At 42.9% G+C, this 18,885-nt stretch overlaps 1 protein-coding gene across 3 annotated transcripts in view; it reads right to left on the bottom strand.

Moving 5' to 3' along the window:
- Nucleotides 1–18,885, bottom strand: part of elf1 (E74-like ETS transcription factor 1) — a 163,951-nt gene that overhangs the window by 14,044 nt on the left and 131,022 nt on the right. For all 3 annotated transcript variants that reach the window (XM_061891937.1, XM_061891935.1, XM_061891938.1), the window contains exons 3-6: nt 5,278–5,452; nt 5,095–5,196; nt 3,791–3,952; nt 3,616–3,699 (exon numbers count right to left, since the gene is read on the bottom strand). In XM_061891937.1, coding sequence (XP_061747921.1) covers nt 3,616–3,699; nt 3,791–3,952; nt 5,095–5,196; nt 5,278–5,452 — 523 coding nt within the window. The remainder of the gene's footprint in view (nt 1–3,615; nt 3,700–3,790; nt 3,953–5,094; nt 5,197–5,277; nt 5,453–18,885) is intronic.

The raw sequence follows: 18,885 nt of genomic DNA, 5'->3' as shown, positions 1-18,885 counted from the left end.
CTGGAGCCTATCTCAGCTGCATTCAGGCGGAAGGCGGGGTACACCCTGGACAAGTCGCCACCTCATCGCAGGACCCAACTAAGGTATGCATCCATCCATCCATTTCCTACCACTTGTCTCATTTGGGGTCGCTGGAGCCTATCTCAGCTGCATTCGGGCAGAAGGCGGGGTACACCCTGGACAAGTCGCCACCTCATCGCAGGACCCAACTAAGGTATGCATCCATCCATCCATTTCCTACCGCTTGTCCCATTTGGGGTCGCTGGAGCCTATCTCAGCTGCATTCAGACGGAAGGAGGGGTACACCCTGGACAAGTCGCCACCTCATCGCAGGCCCCAACTAAGGTATGCATCCATCCATCCATTTCCTACCGCTTTTCTCATTTGGGGTCGCTGGAGCCTATCTCAACTGCATTCCGGGGGAAGGCGGGGTACACCCTGGACAAGTCTCCACCTCATCGCAGGACCCAACTAAGGTATGCATCCCTCCATCCATTTTCTACCGCTTGTCCAAAATTTGGGTCGCGGAGGGGTTGCTGGAGCCTATCTCAGCTGCATTCGGGCGGAAGGCGGTGTACACACTGGACAAGTCGCCACCTAATCGCAGAACCCAACTAAGGTATACATGTATCTTCCCTCGAAAAACTAAAAAAAATTTTTTTTTTTTTAATTAAAGTTAAAAAGTAAGTTAAAATTGGTTAAAATTAAAATGTTGGTTTTGTAAAAAATTTAAAATAGGCAGACTGTCACTGAATGTCTTAACTTGCTAAGATTTGTTTCCCCAGTGGTTAACTTATTTTTACACTGGCAACAGAATTGAATGTGTACAAATGCTGTCGGTGCCTCACTAAACTCCAATTGAAGCATACTTGCCAACTTGGAGACCTCCGATTTAGGGAGGTGAGGGATGGAGGTTGGGGGCGTGGTCGGGGTTGAGCGAGCGCCGTGGTTGGGGGCGTGGTTAAGAGGGGAGGAGTATATTTACAGCTATCCATCCATCCATTTCCTACCGCTTATTCCCTTTGGGGTCACGGGGGGAAGGCGGGGTACAGTGTAGATATCTTTATTTATAATTGAGTCACTTGTTTATTTTTCAACAAGTTTTTAGTTATTTTTATATCTTTTTTTCCAACCAGTTCAAGAAAGACCACTACAAATGAGCAAGATTTTGCACTGTTATACAATTGAATAAATCAGAAACTGATGACATAGTGCTGTATTTTACTTCTTTATCTTTTTTTTTTCAACCAAAAATGCTTTGCTCTGATTAGGGGGTACTTGAATTAAAAAAATGTTCACAGGGGGTACATCACTAAAAAAAGCCGTAGATGTTATTGTCACATATGCATGCACATTAGATGGCAGTATTGCCCTGTTTAAGAGTGTCACCACATTGCTGTTTACGGCAGACGAACTGCTTGACTTTATTAAATGTATTTATATTATCATTTGGTGCAGCCGGGCCGGAGCAGGAGGGGATAGAAAGAGAAAAAAAGAAGACAGAGGGGGAAATTGTGGGGATAAGAGGGGGATTAGACAGAGAGACAAAAACAACAGCAAATACAACAACAACAACAATAGAACAACACCAGCACACACAATATGTACAAATATGATCGTAAAAGTGATAGCAAATAAGCATTTAGTGAAATAGATAATATAGTAATGACAATGAGCATTTTTACACTAAAACTGGAGCAATACAAATACCAATAGAAGAAGCGCTATTGATCGTGACTGCTGTTGTTGTGTGTTGTTGCCGCGCTGGGAGGACGTTAATGAGACTGCCTAACAATAAACCCACATAAGAAACCAAGAGCTCGCCCTCGATCATTCTACAATTATAGTGTCATTGGGCGGGCACTCTGTTTATATTATGGGAAAGCGGGCGTGAAAACAGGCTGTCGACACGTCACTCGGGTCCACATGGAGCTGGAGGGGGCGTGGCCTCCAGCTCCTCCTGAATTTCGGGAGATTTTCGGGGGAAAATTTGTCCCGGTAGATTTTTGGGAGAGGCGCTGAATTTCGGGAGTCTCCCGGAAAATCCGGGAGGGTTGGCATGTATGAATTGAAGTGTTTTCTCGTGGTTACCCGCTACTAAAACCATTTCAATCAATCAATCAATGTTTATTTATATAGCCCCAAATCACAAATGTCTCAAAGGACTGCACAAATCATTACGACTACAACATCCTCGGAAGAACCCACAAAAGGGCAAGGAAAACTCACACCCAGTGGGCAGGGAGAATTCACATTCAGTGGGACGCCAGCGACAATGCTGACTGTGAGAAACCTTGGAGAGGACCTCAGATGTGGGCAACCCCCCCCCTCTAGGGGACCGAAAGCAATGGATGTCGAGCGGGTCTAACATGATACTGTGAAAGTTCAATCCATAGTGGCTCCAAGACAGCAGTGAGAGTCCCGTCCACAGGAAACCATCTCAAGCGGATCAGCAGCGTAGAGATGTCCCCAACCGATACAGGCGAGCGGTCCATCCTGGGTCCCGACGAGCGGTCCATCCTGGGTCTCGACTCTGGACAGTCAGTACTTCATCCATGGTCATCGGACCGGACCCCCTCCACAAGGGAGGGGGGGACATAGGAGAAAGAAAAGAAGCGGCAGATCAACTGGTCTAAAAAGGAGGTCTATTTAAAGGCTAGAGTATACAGATGAGTTTTAAGATGAGACTTAAATGCTTCTACTGAGGTAGCATCTCGAACTGTTACCGGGAGGGCATTCCAGAGTACTGGAGCCCGAACGGAAAACGCTCTATAGCCCGCAGACTTTTTTTGAGCTCTAGGAATCACTAATAAGCCGGAGTCTTTTGAACGCAGATTTCTTGCCGGGACATATGGTACAATACAATCGGCAAGATAGGATGGAGCTAGACCGTGTAGTATTTTATACGTAAGTAGTAAAACCTTAAAGTCACATCTTAAGTGCACAGGAAGCCAGTGCAGGTGAGCCAGTACAGGCGTAATGTGATCAAACTTTCTTGTTCTTGTCAAAAGTCTAGCAGCCGCATTTTGTACCAACTGTAATCTTTTAATGCTAGACATTGGGAGACCCGAAAATAATACGTTACAGTAATCGAGACGAGACGTAACAAACGCATGGATCTTTGTAAAATGCCATTCATTTCACACATTCTTAAAGGCCTACTGAAATGAGATTGTCTTATTTAACCCCGGAACAGGTTTCTATTTCTATCATTCCCTCTGTGAGCGTGAACAATTCAGAAGTCAGCCAGCATCTGGGAAGGGTTTGTGTCCGACCTTGCATTGTGTGCGCCGGTCCATTACTCTTCATTTGTGGCGTGCTTTGACCAGAGGTGTTTAAAAACCGTAAAAGGCCCCCCTCCCCCAAGCAGGGGACTCAATCCCAGCTGCTGTGACAGCCTGATGTATTTGCGGGAGACTAAAAGCGAGCCGCCAGCGCTGGCCGTGTCACCCTTTGTGCGGCGCTGAGGGTTGGTCAACGTACTCGGAGGCCTGCAACTCTGTCCCTGCAGGCCCTGAGAGGAGCATCACTCACAACAACCTCCACACAGAACATCACTCAGGAGGAGGAGAGACCTTCATTTTGATTGGCTGCTCACTTGTAATGGAGGCTTACCTTTGCCCTCTTTGCTCTTCTTCCTGAGTGGCAGGTTCGGGCTGGAGATGGGGGAGCAGGATCGAACCATTCGGGGCTTCCTCACTGGGGGTGAGGTCATGCATTAGAAGACCACCAAGACACACACTCACACACACACACACACACACACAAGCGTGCTCTTCAGCAGACTCACCTTTGGATTTCTTCTGCGGCTTCAAGGGACATTTTTGCGGAATCTCGTCCATGGATGAGGTGTCCTCGTCCAGCGACATGTCGAGGGCGCCGTTCTCCATGTGGTCTGGCCTCAGGGGGACGTAGGACAGGTCTGACTCCAGCAGGGCGCCGTAGGTGTGAACTGGAGCAGTGTGGGAAAAGTTCCAGCAAATTTAAATACTGTACTTAAAATATTAGAGGTATTTGACACATTGTTTATAAAAATATACGTGTACATTTACCCCAAAATACATCTTAATCTGGCCAAAAACCCATCATAAGAGACCTCTGCAATTCTGGCAAGATTACATCCGGGAAATAAAAAGGCATGTTTTTTGTTTTTTTTAACTTTTTTTGTGACGCCACACCAGGTACTTAAGGAAAAGTGTGATGATAACCATAGAACTAAGCATATATATATATATATACACCTACACACACACACACACACACACACAAATATCCATCCATCCTCTACTTCCTATTCCCTTCAAGGTCGCGGGGGGCGCTGGAGTCTCTCATATATATACAAATATATTTTTAAATACCCCAAAGGGAAAAAGCGGTAGGAAATGGATGGATATATATATATATATATATATATATATATATATATATATATATATATATATATATACCATCCATACATTTTCTACCGCTTTTTCCCTTTGGAGTCGCGGGGGGGCGCTGGTGTCTATCTCAGCTACAGCCAGGCGGAAGGCGGGGTACACCCTGGACAAGTCGCCACCTCATCGCAGTATATATATATACATATATGTATATATATATATATATATACATATATATATATATATATATATATATATATATACATACACACACATGTATACAGTATATATATGTATATATATATATGTATGTGGGTATGTATATATATATATATATATATACATATATATATATATACACACACACATGTATACAGTATATATATATGTATATGTATATATATGTATGTGGGTATGTGTGTGTGTATATATACATATATATATATATATGTGTATATGTGTGTATGTATATATATATATAATATATATATATATATATATATATATATGTATGGGAAAAAGCGGTAGAAAATGGATGGATGGATGGAGATGTATATATATATATATATATCTCCATCCATCCATCCATCCATCCATCTACTACCGCTTTTTCCCTTTGGGGTCGCGGGGGGGGGGGGGGGGGGTTGTGGGGTTGGTGTGTGTATATATATATATATATATATATATATATATAAAAATAACAAATGTGTCTTACGCATGCGCTTCTCGTCCAGTATGTTGTTTGGGGACTCCATGCTGAGCAGAGCCGCCGCAGCCTCGTTTGTCTCCATGCGGTCTTCTGCACCTGTAACACTCTCTAAACAGGAGAGACAGGACAGTTCTCCATTAGACGTGCATGTTGCACACAAGGAGCAGACACAGGTGAACATGTCCCAACCTGAGAGGTCCACCCCTCCCACCAGGATGGAGGGAGACTCCACCACCTGGAGCGTGTTGTCCATCATGATGCCGTTGGTCACCTCGTCCGACTCCAAGCCCGAGTACACCTGCAGCAGGTCGGTGGCGGGCACCTGCTCCACGATGACGGCGGGGAACACTGACGGGTCGTCCAGCTGGAAAAAAAACACACACACAGTGAGTGGGAGGTGGGAGATTGGCTCGGTCAATGTAAAAGATGAAGATAAAAAGTCCAGCAGATTTATTACACAACCTGACTTATTTTTATAGCCTGGTTAAACCGAGAGAGCAAGTTGAGCTAATATGAGAGGGCAAGTAAGCATGGAGGAGAGGAGCTCATTTCTGCAGGCCTTGGTGTTGTCTGCAGTGAGCCCCCCAACCTACTAAAAACAGTGAGCCCCCCAACCTACTAAAAACAGTGAGCCCCCCAACCTACTAAAAACAGTGAGCCCCCCAACCTACTAAAAACAGACAGCAAGGAGGCGGCCTTCTTGGCTAAAACCAACGACCGTATAGTAAGACGCTATAACTGTCAATTTCACACAGAATGTGCTCCAGGAAGCCTTTAGGGAGTCTTTCTCGCTTTATTTAAACCTCTTTTCGAACCGTCTCATGTCCTTTAATGATAAAAATACAAATATTGCCATCTGCACTTGAATTTAAATAACTTGTCTCCTTCATCCCTACTGTACACAACGTCACATGAATCATAAATTCTGCCTTTTACTGAAGTGCTATTTGTATTTACTTTATACAAATATTTAATAAAGTCAAATACAATATTGCAACAAGTACCCCACAATTATCTTCATTAAATTAAATATGTACAGCCAAAAAAGGCATCTACATAAACAATATCATTTATTATTTACCCAAGAGACTGAGCAAAATAGGTTAAAAAAAATAATATATATATATATGTATACATATACATATATATGTATACATTTATATATACATATATATATATATGTATATATATATATGTATATGTATATATATATATATGTATATATATACATATATATATACACATATATATACATACATTTATATATATATATATATATATATATATATATATATATATATATATATATATATATATAGACACAGTGGGGCAAAAAAGTATTTAGTCAGCCAACGATTGTGCAAGTTCTCCCACTTAAAATGATGACAGAGGTCTGTAATTTTCATCATAGGTACACTTCAACTGTGAGAGACAGAATGTTAAAAAAAATCCAGGGATTCACATTGTAGGAATTTTAAAGAATTTATTTGTAAATTATGGTGGAAAATAAGTATTTGGTCAACCATTCAAAGCTCTCACTGATGGAAGGAGGTTTTGGCTCAAAATCTCACGATACATGGCCACATTCATTCTTTCCTTATCAATCGTCCTGTCCCCTTAGCAGAAAAACAGCCCCAAAGCATGATGTTTCCACCCCCATGCTTCACAGTAGGTATGGTGTTCTTGGGATGCAACTCAGTATTCTTCTTCCTCCAAACACGACGAGTTGAGTTTATACCAAAATGGATACATGGATGATACAGCAGAGGATTGGGAGAATGTCATGTGGTCAGATGAAACCAAAATAGAACTTTTATTGAATTTATACATACAATTGTATTTATTAATTTATCTTGAACACTGCTAAACTAAGATATTTTTCTATTTTCATCAAGTCTATGTATATTTATTCTCTCTAAAAACAAAAAAAAAATACAATCTAAAAAATAATAATTTTGTATGTTCCCAAAAACGTTTTTTACTTTATTTATTTATTGAACAAAATACAAATGTGTTTCTTTCTTTTTCCTAAGTTACGCACTATTTTCATCATCATCATCATCATCTTCCGCTTATCCGAGGTCGGGTCGCGGGGGCAACAGCCTAAGCAGGGAAACCCAGACTTCGCACTATTTTAATTAAGATATATTTATGTTCTTATCAAGTCCGTGCATATTTGTTCCCTCTAAAAAAAATTCCAATAAAAATTACGTAAAAAAAATAAAATTTCACAAAGTTATAGAAATTTGGTACACCCCTTTCGATTTGGTTAAGGTCTTTGACTACCTTTTAAAAAGTGCTTTATGAATAACATGAATTACTATTATTATTATTGTTCTTATTACACACCTTTAGGAGACTGACAAGCCCATTTGTGTCCAATTTGAGCAAAAATTGTTAAAAAAACAAACAAAAAACAAAACATATTTAACTAAATCCATCCGACCACAACCGATAGAGGGCGCCAAAGTGTCATTTATAACTATTAGCCTGTGTGATTGTATGATGCTGTCTAATTATACTCCACAAACACAACAATAACAAATAAACAATGTCATAATAATAAATATTAAAGCATCTATTTGTATGGTCCTGCAGTCTGTGGCATGTTTTGAGGCCCCAAGTCATTAAAATAGCCGTTTTAGATGAAGTACCGCCTTACCACCACCAGATGGCCGCAGAATACACACCAAATAAAAACGACCAGGTTGCTGCTCATCAGCTTGGAAAAACTATTTACAAATGGCCTCGGGGTAGTCATGCTTACAAAGCAGTTAAAAGAAACAATGCAGGGTGTTTCTTCCTTCTTTTTTTTTTTCTTTTTTTAACGACATACCCCAAACAAGCGTCACCTAAAAAGAAAAGAGTGTTGCTCAATCGAGACACAAAAGCCTAAAAACAGCAAACAGGGTCATGCGTCTGCGTCACGCATGCAAAAGCGGGAACTCTTGCTTGACGGAAAGTGCTAGACGGATAGCGAGGGTGCAGCAGCAGGAACAGGAATAAAGGTTGATCTGTGTCTTTGGACAAGTGTCCCATTGTTTGGCGTGGACCTGGCGGGCGTACCAGGTGTCCAGGCCTTGGGGGGGGGGGGGGGGGGGGGGGGGGGGTGGCAAACGGGAACCCCTGCAGCACATTTGGGCTACACTTTAACCAGAGGGCTAACAGAAGTCTTTGTTGTTTGGAGCCTTTGTTCATTTGTAGTTGTCGAGGGACCGTGTAGCCGACAACAAACATCGCTGAGGACCTTTTGCTTTGGCTGCAAACAAAACCGGGAGATTGGCGGAATGTTTCTCATTAGGACGAGACACGCTATCAAGATGGCGCTTGTCTGAGCTCGCTGATGCTCGGCGTCCTTGCGAGAGTCAAGTGTGCCAGGAGGAGACATTTTTGACGTGTGCTGACCTACACCATGCAGCCAGAAGTACAAACCCCGTTTCCATATGAGTTGGGAAATTGTGTTGGATGTAAATATAAACGGAATACAATAATTTGCAAATTACTTTCAACCCATATTCAGCTGAATATGCAACAAAGACAACATATTTGATGTTCAAACTGAGGAATGCTCATCAAACACTTATTTGGAACATCCCACAGGTGTGCAGGCTAATTGGGAACAGGTGGGTGCCATGATTGGCTATAAAAACAGCTTCCCAAAAAATGCTCAGTCTTCCACAAGAAAGGATGTGAATGTGAATTGTGAATTATATTTATATAGCGCTTTTCTCGAGTGACTCAAAGCGCTTCACATAGTGAAACCCAATATCTAAGTTACATTTAAACCAGTGTGGGTGGCACTGGGAGCAGGTGGGTAACGGCAAACGGGAACCCCTGCAGCACATTTGGGCTACACTTTAACCAGAGGGCTAACAGAAGTCTTTGTTGTTTGGAGCCTTTGTTCATTTGTAGTTGTCGAGGGACCGTGTAGCCGACAACAAACATCGCTGAGGACCTTTTGCTTTGGCTGCAAACAAAACCGGGAGATTGGCGGAATGTTTCTCATTAGGACGAGACACGCTATCAAGATGGCGAGACCCGAGAGCGCTTGTCTGAGCTCGCTGATGCTCGGCGTCCTTGCGAGAGTCAAGTGTGCCAGGAGGAGACATTTTTGACGTGTGCTGACCTACACCATGCAGCCAGAAGTACAAACCCCGTTTCCATATGAGTTGGGAAATTGTGTTGGATGTAAATATAAACGGAATACAATAATTTGCAAATTACTTTCAACCCATATTCAGCTGAATATGCAACAAAGACAACATATTTGATGTTCAAACTGAGGAATGCTCATCAAACACTTATTTGGAACATCCCACAGGTGTGCAGGCTAATTGGGAACAGGTGGGTGCCATGATTGGCTATAAAAACAGCTTCCCAAAAAATGCTCAGTCTTCCACAAGAAAGGATGTGAATGTGAATTGTGAATTATATTTATATAGCGCTTTTCTCGAGTGACTCAAAGCGCTTCACATAGTGAAACCCAATATCTAAGTTACATTTAAACCAGTGTGGGTGGCACTGGGAGCAGGTGGGTAACGGCAAACGGGAACCCCTGCAGCACATTTGGGCTACACTTTAACCAGAGGGCTAACAGAAGTCTTTGTTGTTTGGAGCCTTTGTTCATTTGTAGTTGTCGAGGGACCGTGTAGCCGACAACAAACATCGCTGAGGACCTTTTGCTTTGGCTGCAAACAAAACCGGGAGATTGGCGGAATGTTTCTCATTAGGACGAGACACGCTATCAAGATGGCGAGACCCGAGCGCGCTTGTCTGAGCTCGCTGATGCTCGGCGTCCTTGCGAGAGTCAAGTGTGCCAGGAGGAGACATTTTTGACGTGTGCTGACCTACACCATGCAGCCAGAAGTACAAACCCCGTTTCCATATGAGTTGGGAAATTGTGTTGGATGTAAATATAAACAGAATACAATGATTTGCAAATTATTTTCAACCCATATTCAGTTGAATATGCAACAAAGACAACATATTTGATGTTCAAACTGAGGAATGGTCATCAAACACTTATTTGGAACATCCCACAGGTGTGCAGGCTAATTGGGAACAGGTGGGTGCCATGATTGGCTATAAAAACAGCTTCCCAAAAAATGCTCAGTCTTCCACAAGAAAGGATGTGAATGTGAATTGTGAATTATATTTATATAGCGCTTTTCTCGAGTGACTCAAAGCGCTTCACATAGTGAAACCCAATATCTAAGTTACATTTAAACCAGTGTGGGTGGCACTGGGAGCAGGTGGGTAAAGTGTCTTGCCCAAGGACACAACGGCAGTGACTAGGATGGCGGAAGCGGGAATCGAACCTGCAACCCTCAAGTTGCTGGCACGGCCACTCTACCAACCGAGCTATGCCGCCCCAACATGGGATGGGGCGAGGTACACCCCTTTGTCCACAACTGCGTGAGCAAATAGTCAAACGGTTTAAGAACAACGTTTCTCAAAGTGCAATTGAAAGAAACTTGGGGATTTCAACATCTACGCTCCATAATAGTGAATTAGTGAAGTGAATTATATTTATATAGCGCTTTTCTCTAGTGACTCAAAGCGCTTTACATAGTGAAACCCAATATCTAAGTTACATTTAAACCAGTGTGGGTGGCACTGGGAGCAGGTGGGTAAAGTGCCTTGCCCAAGGACACAACGGCAGTGACTAGGATGGCGGAAGCGGGAATCGAACCTGCAACCCTCAAGTTGCTGGCACGGCCACTCTACCAACCGTGCTATACCGCCATAATATCATCAAAAGGTTCAGAGAATCTGGAGAAATCACTCCACGAAAGCAGCATGACCGGAAACTAACATTAAATGAACTATGAATGCTCCAGGATACCAAAACATGTTGGATAATTCCATGATCCCAACCTTGTGGGAACAGTTTGGAGCATGCCCCTTTCTCCTTTAACATGACTGTGCACCAGTGCACAAAGCAAGATTCATAAATACAATGGTGACAGGATGAACTTGACTGGCCTGCACAGAGTCCTGACCTTCAACCCAATAGAACACCTTTAGACACCAGGCCTTCTTGACCAAGGAGTCAAACTCCTATAAACACACTCCGCAACCTTGTGGACAGCCTTCCCAGAAGAATGAAAGCTGTAATAGCTGCAAAAGGTGGACCCACATCATATTGAACCCTATGGGTTAGGAACGGGATGGCATGTGAGTGAAGGCAGGTGGCCAAATACTTTTGGCTGCTTGTCTCTGCAGAGGTTTGGATGTTGAGTCCGTCCTCTCAGCTCATATTCTCATGCCATAGTGTGGACGAGGCCGACAGAGAGGCTACTTCCTCTTTGTTGTTTCTAATGTTTCCTCGTTTGCATTTCCCCATTTTAATGATGTCCCGCCCACCAAAAATGTACCTTCTGCTTTAACTTTTATGTGAAGAACACCTGCACACTCTGCTGTGGTGACGTCCCAGTACACGATTCCCACTTTGTAAATGTAAAAAAAAAAGCAGAGTTTTTGTTTATAAGACTTGTGCTTGTTTCTAATATGTCAGTTCCCTTATTTAACAACATTGGAAGGGCAAAATATGACATCATCTCTCAGTGTGATGAATCAATCATCAATCAATCAATGTTTATTTATATAGCCCTAAATCACAGGTGTCTCAAAGGGCTGCACAAACCACAACGGCATCTTCGGTAAGGCCCATATAAGGGCAAGGAAAAACTCACCCCAGTGGGACGTCGGTGACAGTGACTATGAAAAACCTTGGAGAGGACTGCATATGTGGGCAACCCGCCCCCCAGGGTAAAGACTCATTGAGATTAAAATCTCTTTTTCACGAGCGATCTGACAAAAAGGGTGGCACAAACAAAGTTACAATAATAATTACAACAAGGTAATGTTGTCCCGATATAGAGATGTCCGATAATGGCTTTTTTGCCGATATTCCCCAATTCTTAATTACCGATTCCGATATCAACCGATACCGATATATACAATCGTGGAATTAACACGTTATTATGCCTAATTTTGTTCTTCAATTTCGAATCTTTAAAATTCAGAATACAACCGAAAAAAAGAAGAGAAAAACTAGCTAATTCGAATATTTCTGAAACAATTAAAAAAAAAAATGAAGTGCATTCATACTCATGTCACTCAATTATTTATTGAAAATCTTGTGTACCATCAACATTTTTATTAACAATAGCTCTAACTTTTTAATTAGAAATAAATCCAGTTCTTAGCCACAATAAAGAAAATGATAAAATCCACATGTAAAATGCTCCATCCATCCATGTTCCACCGCTTGTCCCTTTCAGGGTCGCGAGGGGTGCTGGAGCCTATTTATTTTTTATATTGTATATTTTATTCTATATATACGCATACATGGATATATAAATTAAGTTGGCACATTGTGTAAATCGTAAATAAAAACAAAATACAATGATTTGCAAATAATTTTTCAACTTATATTCAATTGAATAGACTGCAAAGACAAGATATTTAATGTTAGAACTGGAAAAAAGTTGTTATTTTTTGCAAATATTAGCTCATTTGGAATTTGATGCAGGCAACATGTTTGAAAGAAGCTGGCACAAGTGGCAAAAAAGACTGAGAAAGTTGAGGAATGCGCATCAAACAATTATTTGGAACGTCCCACAGGTGTGCAGGCTAATTGGGAACAGGTGGGTGAAGTGAATTGTATTTATATAGCGCTTTTCTCGAGTGACTCAAAGCGCTTTTTACATAGTGAAACCCAATATCTAAGTTACATTTAAACCAGTGTGGGAGGCGCTGGGAGCTGGTGGCTAAAGTGTCTTGCCCAAGGACACAACGGCAGTGACGCGGGGATCGAACCTGGAACCCTCAAGTTGCTGGCACGGTCGCTCTACCAACCGAGCTATGCCGCCCGGTGCCATGATTGCCTGTAAAATCAGCTTCCAAGAAATGCTCAGTCGTTCACAAACAAGGATAGGGTCACCACTTTGTGAACAAATGCATGAGCAAATTGTCCAACAGTTTAAGAAAAAAATTTCTCAACAAGCTATTGCAAGGAATTTAGGGATTTCACCATCGACGGTCCGTAATTTCATCAAAAGGTTCAGAGAATCTAGAGAAATCACGACACGTAAGCGGTGATATTACGAACCTTCTATCCCTCAGGGGGTACTGCATCAAAAAGCAACATCAGTGTGTAAAGGATATCACCTTGTGGGCTAAGGAACACTTCAGAAAACACTTCAGTAACTAATTTGTTGCTTAATCTGTATGTGCAAGTTAAAACTCTACTATGCAAAGCGAAAGCCATTTATCAACAACACCCAGAAACGCTGCTAGCTTCACTGTTCCCGAGCTCATCTAAGATGGACTGATGCAAAGTGGAAAAGTGTTCTCTGGTCTGACGAGTCCACATTTCAAATTGTTTTTGGAAAATGTGGACGTCGTGTCCTCCAGAACAAAGAGGTAAAGAACCATCTGGACTGTTATAGGCGCAAAGTTCAAAAGCCAGCATCTGTGATGGTATGGGGGTGTATTAGTGCCCAAAGCATGAGTAACTTACACATCTGGGAAGGCACCATTAATGCTGAAAGGTACATACAGGTTTTGGAGCAAAATATGTTGTCATCCAAGCTACGTTATCATGGACGCCCCTGCTTATTTCAGTAAAACAATGCCAAGACACGTGTTACTACAGCGTGGCTTCGTAATAAAAGAGTGCGGGTACTATACTGGCATGCCTGTAGTCCAGACCTGTCTCCCTTTGTGGCACATTATAAGGCGTAAAATACGACAACAGAGACCACGGACTGTTGAACAACTTAAGCTGTACATCAAGCAAGAATGGGAAAGAATTCCACCTGAAAAGCTTCAAAAATTGGTCTCCTCAATTCCCAAACGTTTATTGAGTGTTGTTAAAAGGAAAGGCCATGTAACACAGTTGTAAAAATGCCCGCCTGCAAACTTTTTTGAAATGCGTTACTGCCATTACATTCTAAGTTAATGATTATTTGCAACAACAAAAAATAAGTTTCTCAGTTTGAACATTAAATATCTTGTCTTTGCAGTCTATTCAATTAAATATAACTTGAAAGGGATTTGCAAATCATTGTATTCTGTTTTTATTTACCATTTACACAGTGTGCCAACTTCACTGATTTTGGGTTTTGTGTGTATATATATATATATATATATATATATATATATATATATATATATATATATATATATATATATATATATATATATCCATCCATCCATTTTCTACCGCTTATTCCCTTTTTGGGGTCGCAGGGGGCGCTGGCGCCTATCTCAGCTACAATCGGGCGGAAGGCGGGGTACACCCTGGACAAGTCACCACCTCATCGCAGGGCCAACACAGATAGACAGACAACATTCACACTCACATTCACACACTAGGGCCAATTTAGTGTTGCCAATCAACCTATCCCCAGGTGCATGTCTTTGGAAGTGGGAGGAAGCCGGAGTACCCGGAGGGAACCCACGCAGTCACGGGGAGAACATGCAAACTCCACACAGAAAGATCCCGAGCCTGGATTTGAACCCAGGACTGCAGGACCTTCGTATTGTGAGGCAGACGCACTAACCCTTTCTGCCACCGTGAAGCCCTATATATATATATATATATATATATATATATATATATATATGTGTGGAAAAAATCTGATGATTGAGGGAACCCCTCATGAAACAGTTCTGTAGAGATGAAATTCTGATTTGATTCAATTCTTGGGGGTAACGATTACATTTACAATCGTTCAGAATCTAGAGTGGTTTTGGATCGAGAGTCAATTCTGAATCAAATTGTTTCCCCCAAGAATAAAATTGTAATTAATTGTTTAATGCTCAAATATTCACAGCCCTACTAAATATACAGCAATTAAGTTTTGGACCAAATACATACTGTGTTATGACTGTGAATATTTGGGCACCTCACAATTCCAGTTCGATTCGATTCTTGGAAGCGATGAGTCGATTCAGAATCGATTCTTGTTTTACAACGATTCTCGATTTAAAATTCATCCATTTTCTTACGCTTATCCGAGGTTAGGTCGCGGGGGCAGCGGCCTAAGCAGGAAAGCCCAGACTTCCCTCTCCCCAGCCACTTTGTCCTGCTCTTCCCAGGGGATCCCGAGGCGATTCCAGGCCAGCCGGGAGACTTAGTCTTCCCAACGTGTCCTGGGTCTTCCCCGTAGCCTCCTACCAATACTTTTTTTTAACAACACTGGGTGCCAGTTCTATGGTTAACTACATTCTGTCAAACAATAGATAAACAGCTCTGATAAATTTCTGTATTACTTAAAATATATGTATATATTTTTGAATCAAATTCTACCCAAACATTTAATAAAGTCAAATACAAATACAAATACAGCCTTCCCGGTAAGGTTTATTCAGGTGTACTGGAGAGGAGGCTTCGCCGGATAGTCGAACCTCGGATTCAGGAGGAACAGTGTGGTTTTCGTCCTGGTCGTGGAACTGTGGACCAGCTCTATACTCTCAGCAGGGTTCTTGAGGGTGCATGGGAGTTTGCCCAACCAGTCTACATGTGCTTTGTGGACTTGGAGAAGGCATTCGACCGTGTCCCTCGGGAAGTCCTGTGGGGAGTGCTCAGAGAGTATGGGGTATCGGACTGTCTTATTGTGGCGGTCCGCTCCCTGTACGATCAGTGCCAGAGCTCGGTCCGCATTGCCGGCAGTAAGTCGAACACATTTCCAGTGAGGGTTGGACTCCGCCAAGGCTGTCCTTTGTCACCGATTCTGTTCATAACTTTTATGGACAGAATTTCTAGGCGCAGTCAAGGTGTTGAGGGGTTCCGGTTTGGTGGCCGCAGGATTAGGTCTCCGCTTTTTGCAGATGATGTGGTCCTGATGGCTTCATCTGGCCGGGATCTTCAGCTCTCGCTGGATCGGTTCGCAGCCGAGTGTGAAGCGACCGGAATGAGAATCAGCACCTCCAAATCCGAATCCATGGTTCTCGCCCGGAAAAGGGTGGAGTGCCATCTCCGGGTTGGGGAGGAGAACCTGCCCCAAAGTGGAAGAGTTCAAGTACCTAGGAGTCTTGTTCACGAGCAAGGAAAGAGTGGATCGTGAGATCGACAGGCGGATCGGTGCGGCGTCTTCAGTAATGCGGACGTTGTATCGATCCGTTGTGGTGAAGAAGGAGCTGAGCCGGAAGGCAAAGCTCTCAATTTACCGGTCGATCTACGTTCCCATCCTCACCTATGGTCATGAGTTTTGGGTCATGACCGAAAGGATAAGATCACGGGTACAAGCGGCCGAAATGAGTTTCCTCCGCCGTGTGGCGGGGCTCTCCCTTAGAGATAGGGTGAGAAGCTCTGTCATCCGGGAGGAACTCAAAGTAAAGCCGCTGCTCCTCCACATCGAGAGGAGCCAGATGAAGTGGTTCGGGCATCTGGTCAGGATGCCACCCGAACGCCTCCCTAGGGAGGTGTTTAGGGCACGTCCAACCGGTAGGAGGCCACGGGGAAGACCCAGGACACGTTGGGAAGACTATGTCTCCCGGCTGGCCTGGGAACGCCTCGGGATCCCCCGGGAAGAGCTAGACGAAGTGGCTGGAAATAGGGAAGTCTGGGCTTCCCTGCTTAGGCTGCTGCCCCCGCGACCCGACCTCGGATAAGCGGAAGATGATGGATGGATGGATGGACAAATAAAGCAACAAGAGAAGTACCCAACACTTCTCTTTTCTAAAGTAAATCTGTAAAGCAGATATGATCATTTACATCAACTATATGATTTGCCTGAGTGGCTGGAAAGGACAGTCTTTAAAAAAAATTAAATAAAAATGACTTAAGTTTTTATCGACTATTGATTTTTTTTATCGATTAGTTAATTGTTACAAAGAGGCATTATTTTAAAAAAGGATTATTATATGATAGGCTTCACGGTGGCAGAGGGGTTAGTGCGTCTGCCTCACAATACGAAGGCTGTGCAGTCCTGGGTTCAAATCCAGGCTCGGGATCTTTCTGTGTGGAGTTTGCATGTTCTCCCCGTGAATGCGTGGGTTCCCTCCGGGTACTCCGGCTTCCTCCCACTTCCAAAGACATGCACCTGGGGATAGGCCCCTCCCACTTCCAAAGACATGCACCTGGGGGTAGGCCCCTCCCACTTCCAAAGACATGCACCTAGGGATAGGCCCCTCCCACTTCCAAAAACATGCACCTGGGGATAGGTTGATTGGCAACACTAAATGGTCCCTAGGACTCTCGCTGCTGTCTTGGAGCCACTATGGATTGAACTTTCACAGTATCATGTTAGACCCGCTCGACATCCATTGCTTTCGGTCCCCTAGAGGGGGGGGGGTTGCCCACATCTGAGGTCCTCTCCAAGGTTTCTCATAGTCAGCATTGTCGCTGGCGTCCCACTGAATGTGAATTCTCCCTGCCCATTGGGTGTGAGTTTTCCTTGCCCTTTTGTGGGTTCTTCCGAGGATGTTGTAGTCGTAATGATTTGTGCAGTCCTTTGAGACATTTGTGATTTGGGGCTATATAAATAAACATTGATTGATTGATTGATAGTGTGTGAATGTGAGTGTGAATGTTGTCTGTCTATCTGTGTTGGCCCTGCGATGAGGTGGCGACTTGTCCAGGGTGTACCCCGCCTTCCGCCCAATTGTAGCTGGGATAGGCGCCAGCGCCCCCCGTGACCCCGAACGGGAATAAGCGGTAGAAAATGGATGGATGTGAGTGTGAATGTTGTCTGTCTATCTGTGTTGGCCCTGCGATGAGGTGGCGACTTGTCCAGGGTGTACCCCGCCTTCCGCCCAATTGTAGCTGGGATAGGCGCCAGTGCCCCCCGTGACCCCAAAAGGGAATAAGCGGTAGAAAATGGATGGATGGATTATTATATCGGTAAAAAAAAAAAAAAACACTTGAGAATAAATACAATTATCATATCTTAAAAGTACCATATTTACAGTTGTGGTCAAAATTATTCAACCCCCCACACAATTTTGGTGTTTTAGCAAGTTGGACATTTATTCCGTATTTTGTTTATAGTCATATCAAATAAAGATGTGTCAAATAGACAAATGCAACTTAAATTGTAAAACTTTATTTTACAAAATACCAAAAAAGGACATATAAACAAAATACGGAATACATGTCTAACTTGCTAAAACACCAAAATTGTGTGGGGGTTGAATAATTTTGATCACAACTGTATTATTACCGTTTTATCATTTTGAAAAAAGAAAATCTCACATCAATTTGTGCATCTGGAAAGTTGCCACAGCTTTATTACTTTCCACACACATTTTGCTCTCTGACAGCCTTATTCCACAGTTCCAAAGATTCTCCGGGCTCCTCCCACCTCCGAAGACATGCACCTGGGGATATGCTGATCGGCAACGCTAAATTGGTGCTAATGTGTAGAATGTGAGTGCGAATGTTGTCTGTCTGTGTTGGCCCTGTGATGAGGTGGCGACTTGTCCAGGGTGTGCCCCGCCTTCCGTCCGAGATAGACAGGCTCAAGAACCGCCCGCCACCCCGAGAGGGACAAGAGTTAGAAAATGGATGGAATTTTTTTGTCCGTAAATTTCAATTTGTTGACAACATAAAAAAGGCCTCATAAGGGACAAGCGGTAGACAATGGATGGACGGATGGAAATGTTTGCAAATACATTAAAAATCAAAATACACCAAGGAAATGACATTTAGATACTGTAATTACAGTAATAATACACTATTTTTAATTAAAACTATAAATGGCACTGATTTAGGTTAAAGTATAAGTACCAATAATAGTCACACACACACAAGGTGTGGTGAGATTACCCTCTGCATTGATCACC

This window comes from Nerophis ophidion, linkage group LG29 (assembly GCF_033978795.1).
Source record: "Nerophis ophidion isolate RoL-2023_Sa linkage group LG29, RoL_Noph_v1.0, whole genome shotgun sequence".
NCBI classification, from domain to species: domain Eukaryota; kingdom Metazoa; phylum Chordata; class Actinopteri; order Syngnathiformes; family Syngnathidae; genus Nerophis; species Nerophis ophidion.
The sequence above is the reverse complement of the archived record's forward strand: the minus strand, read 5'-3'. Positions and strand labels throughout refer to the sequence as shown.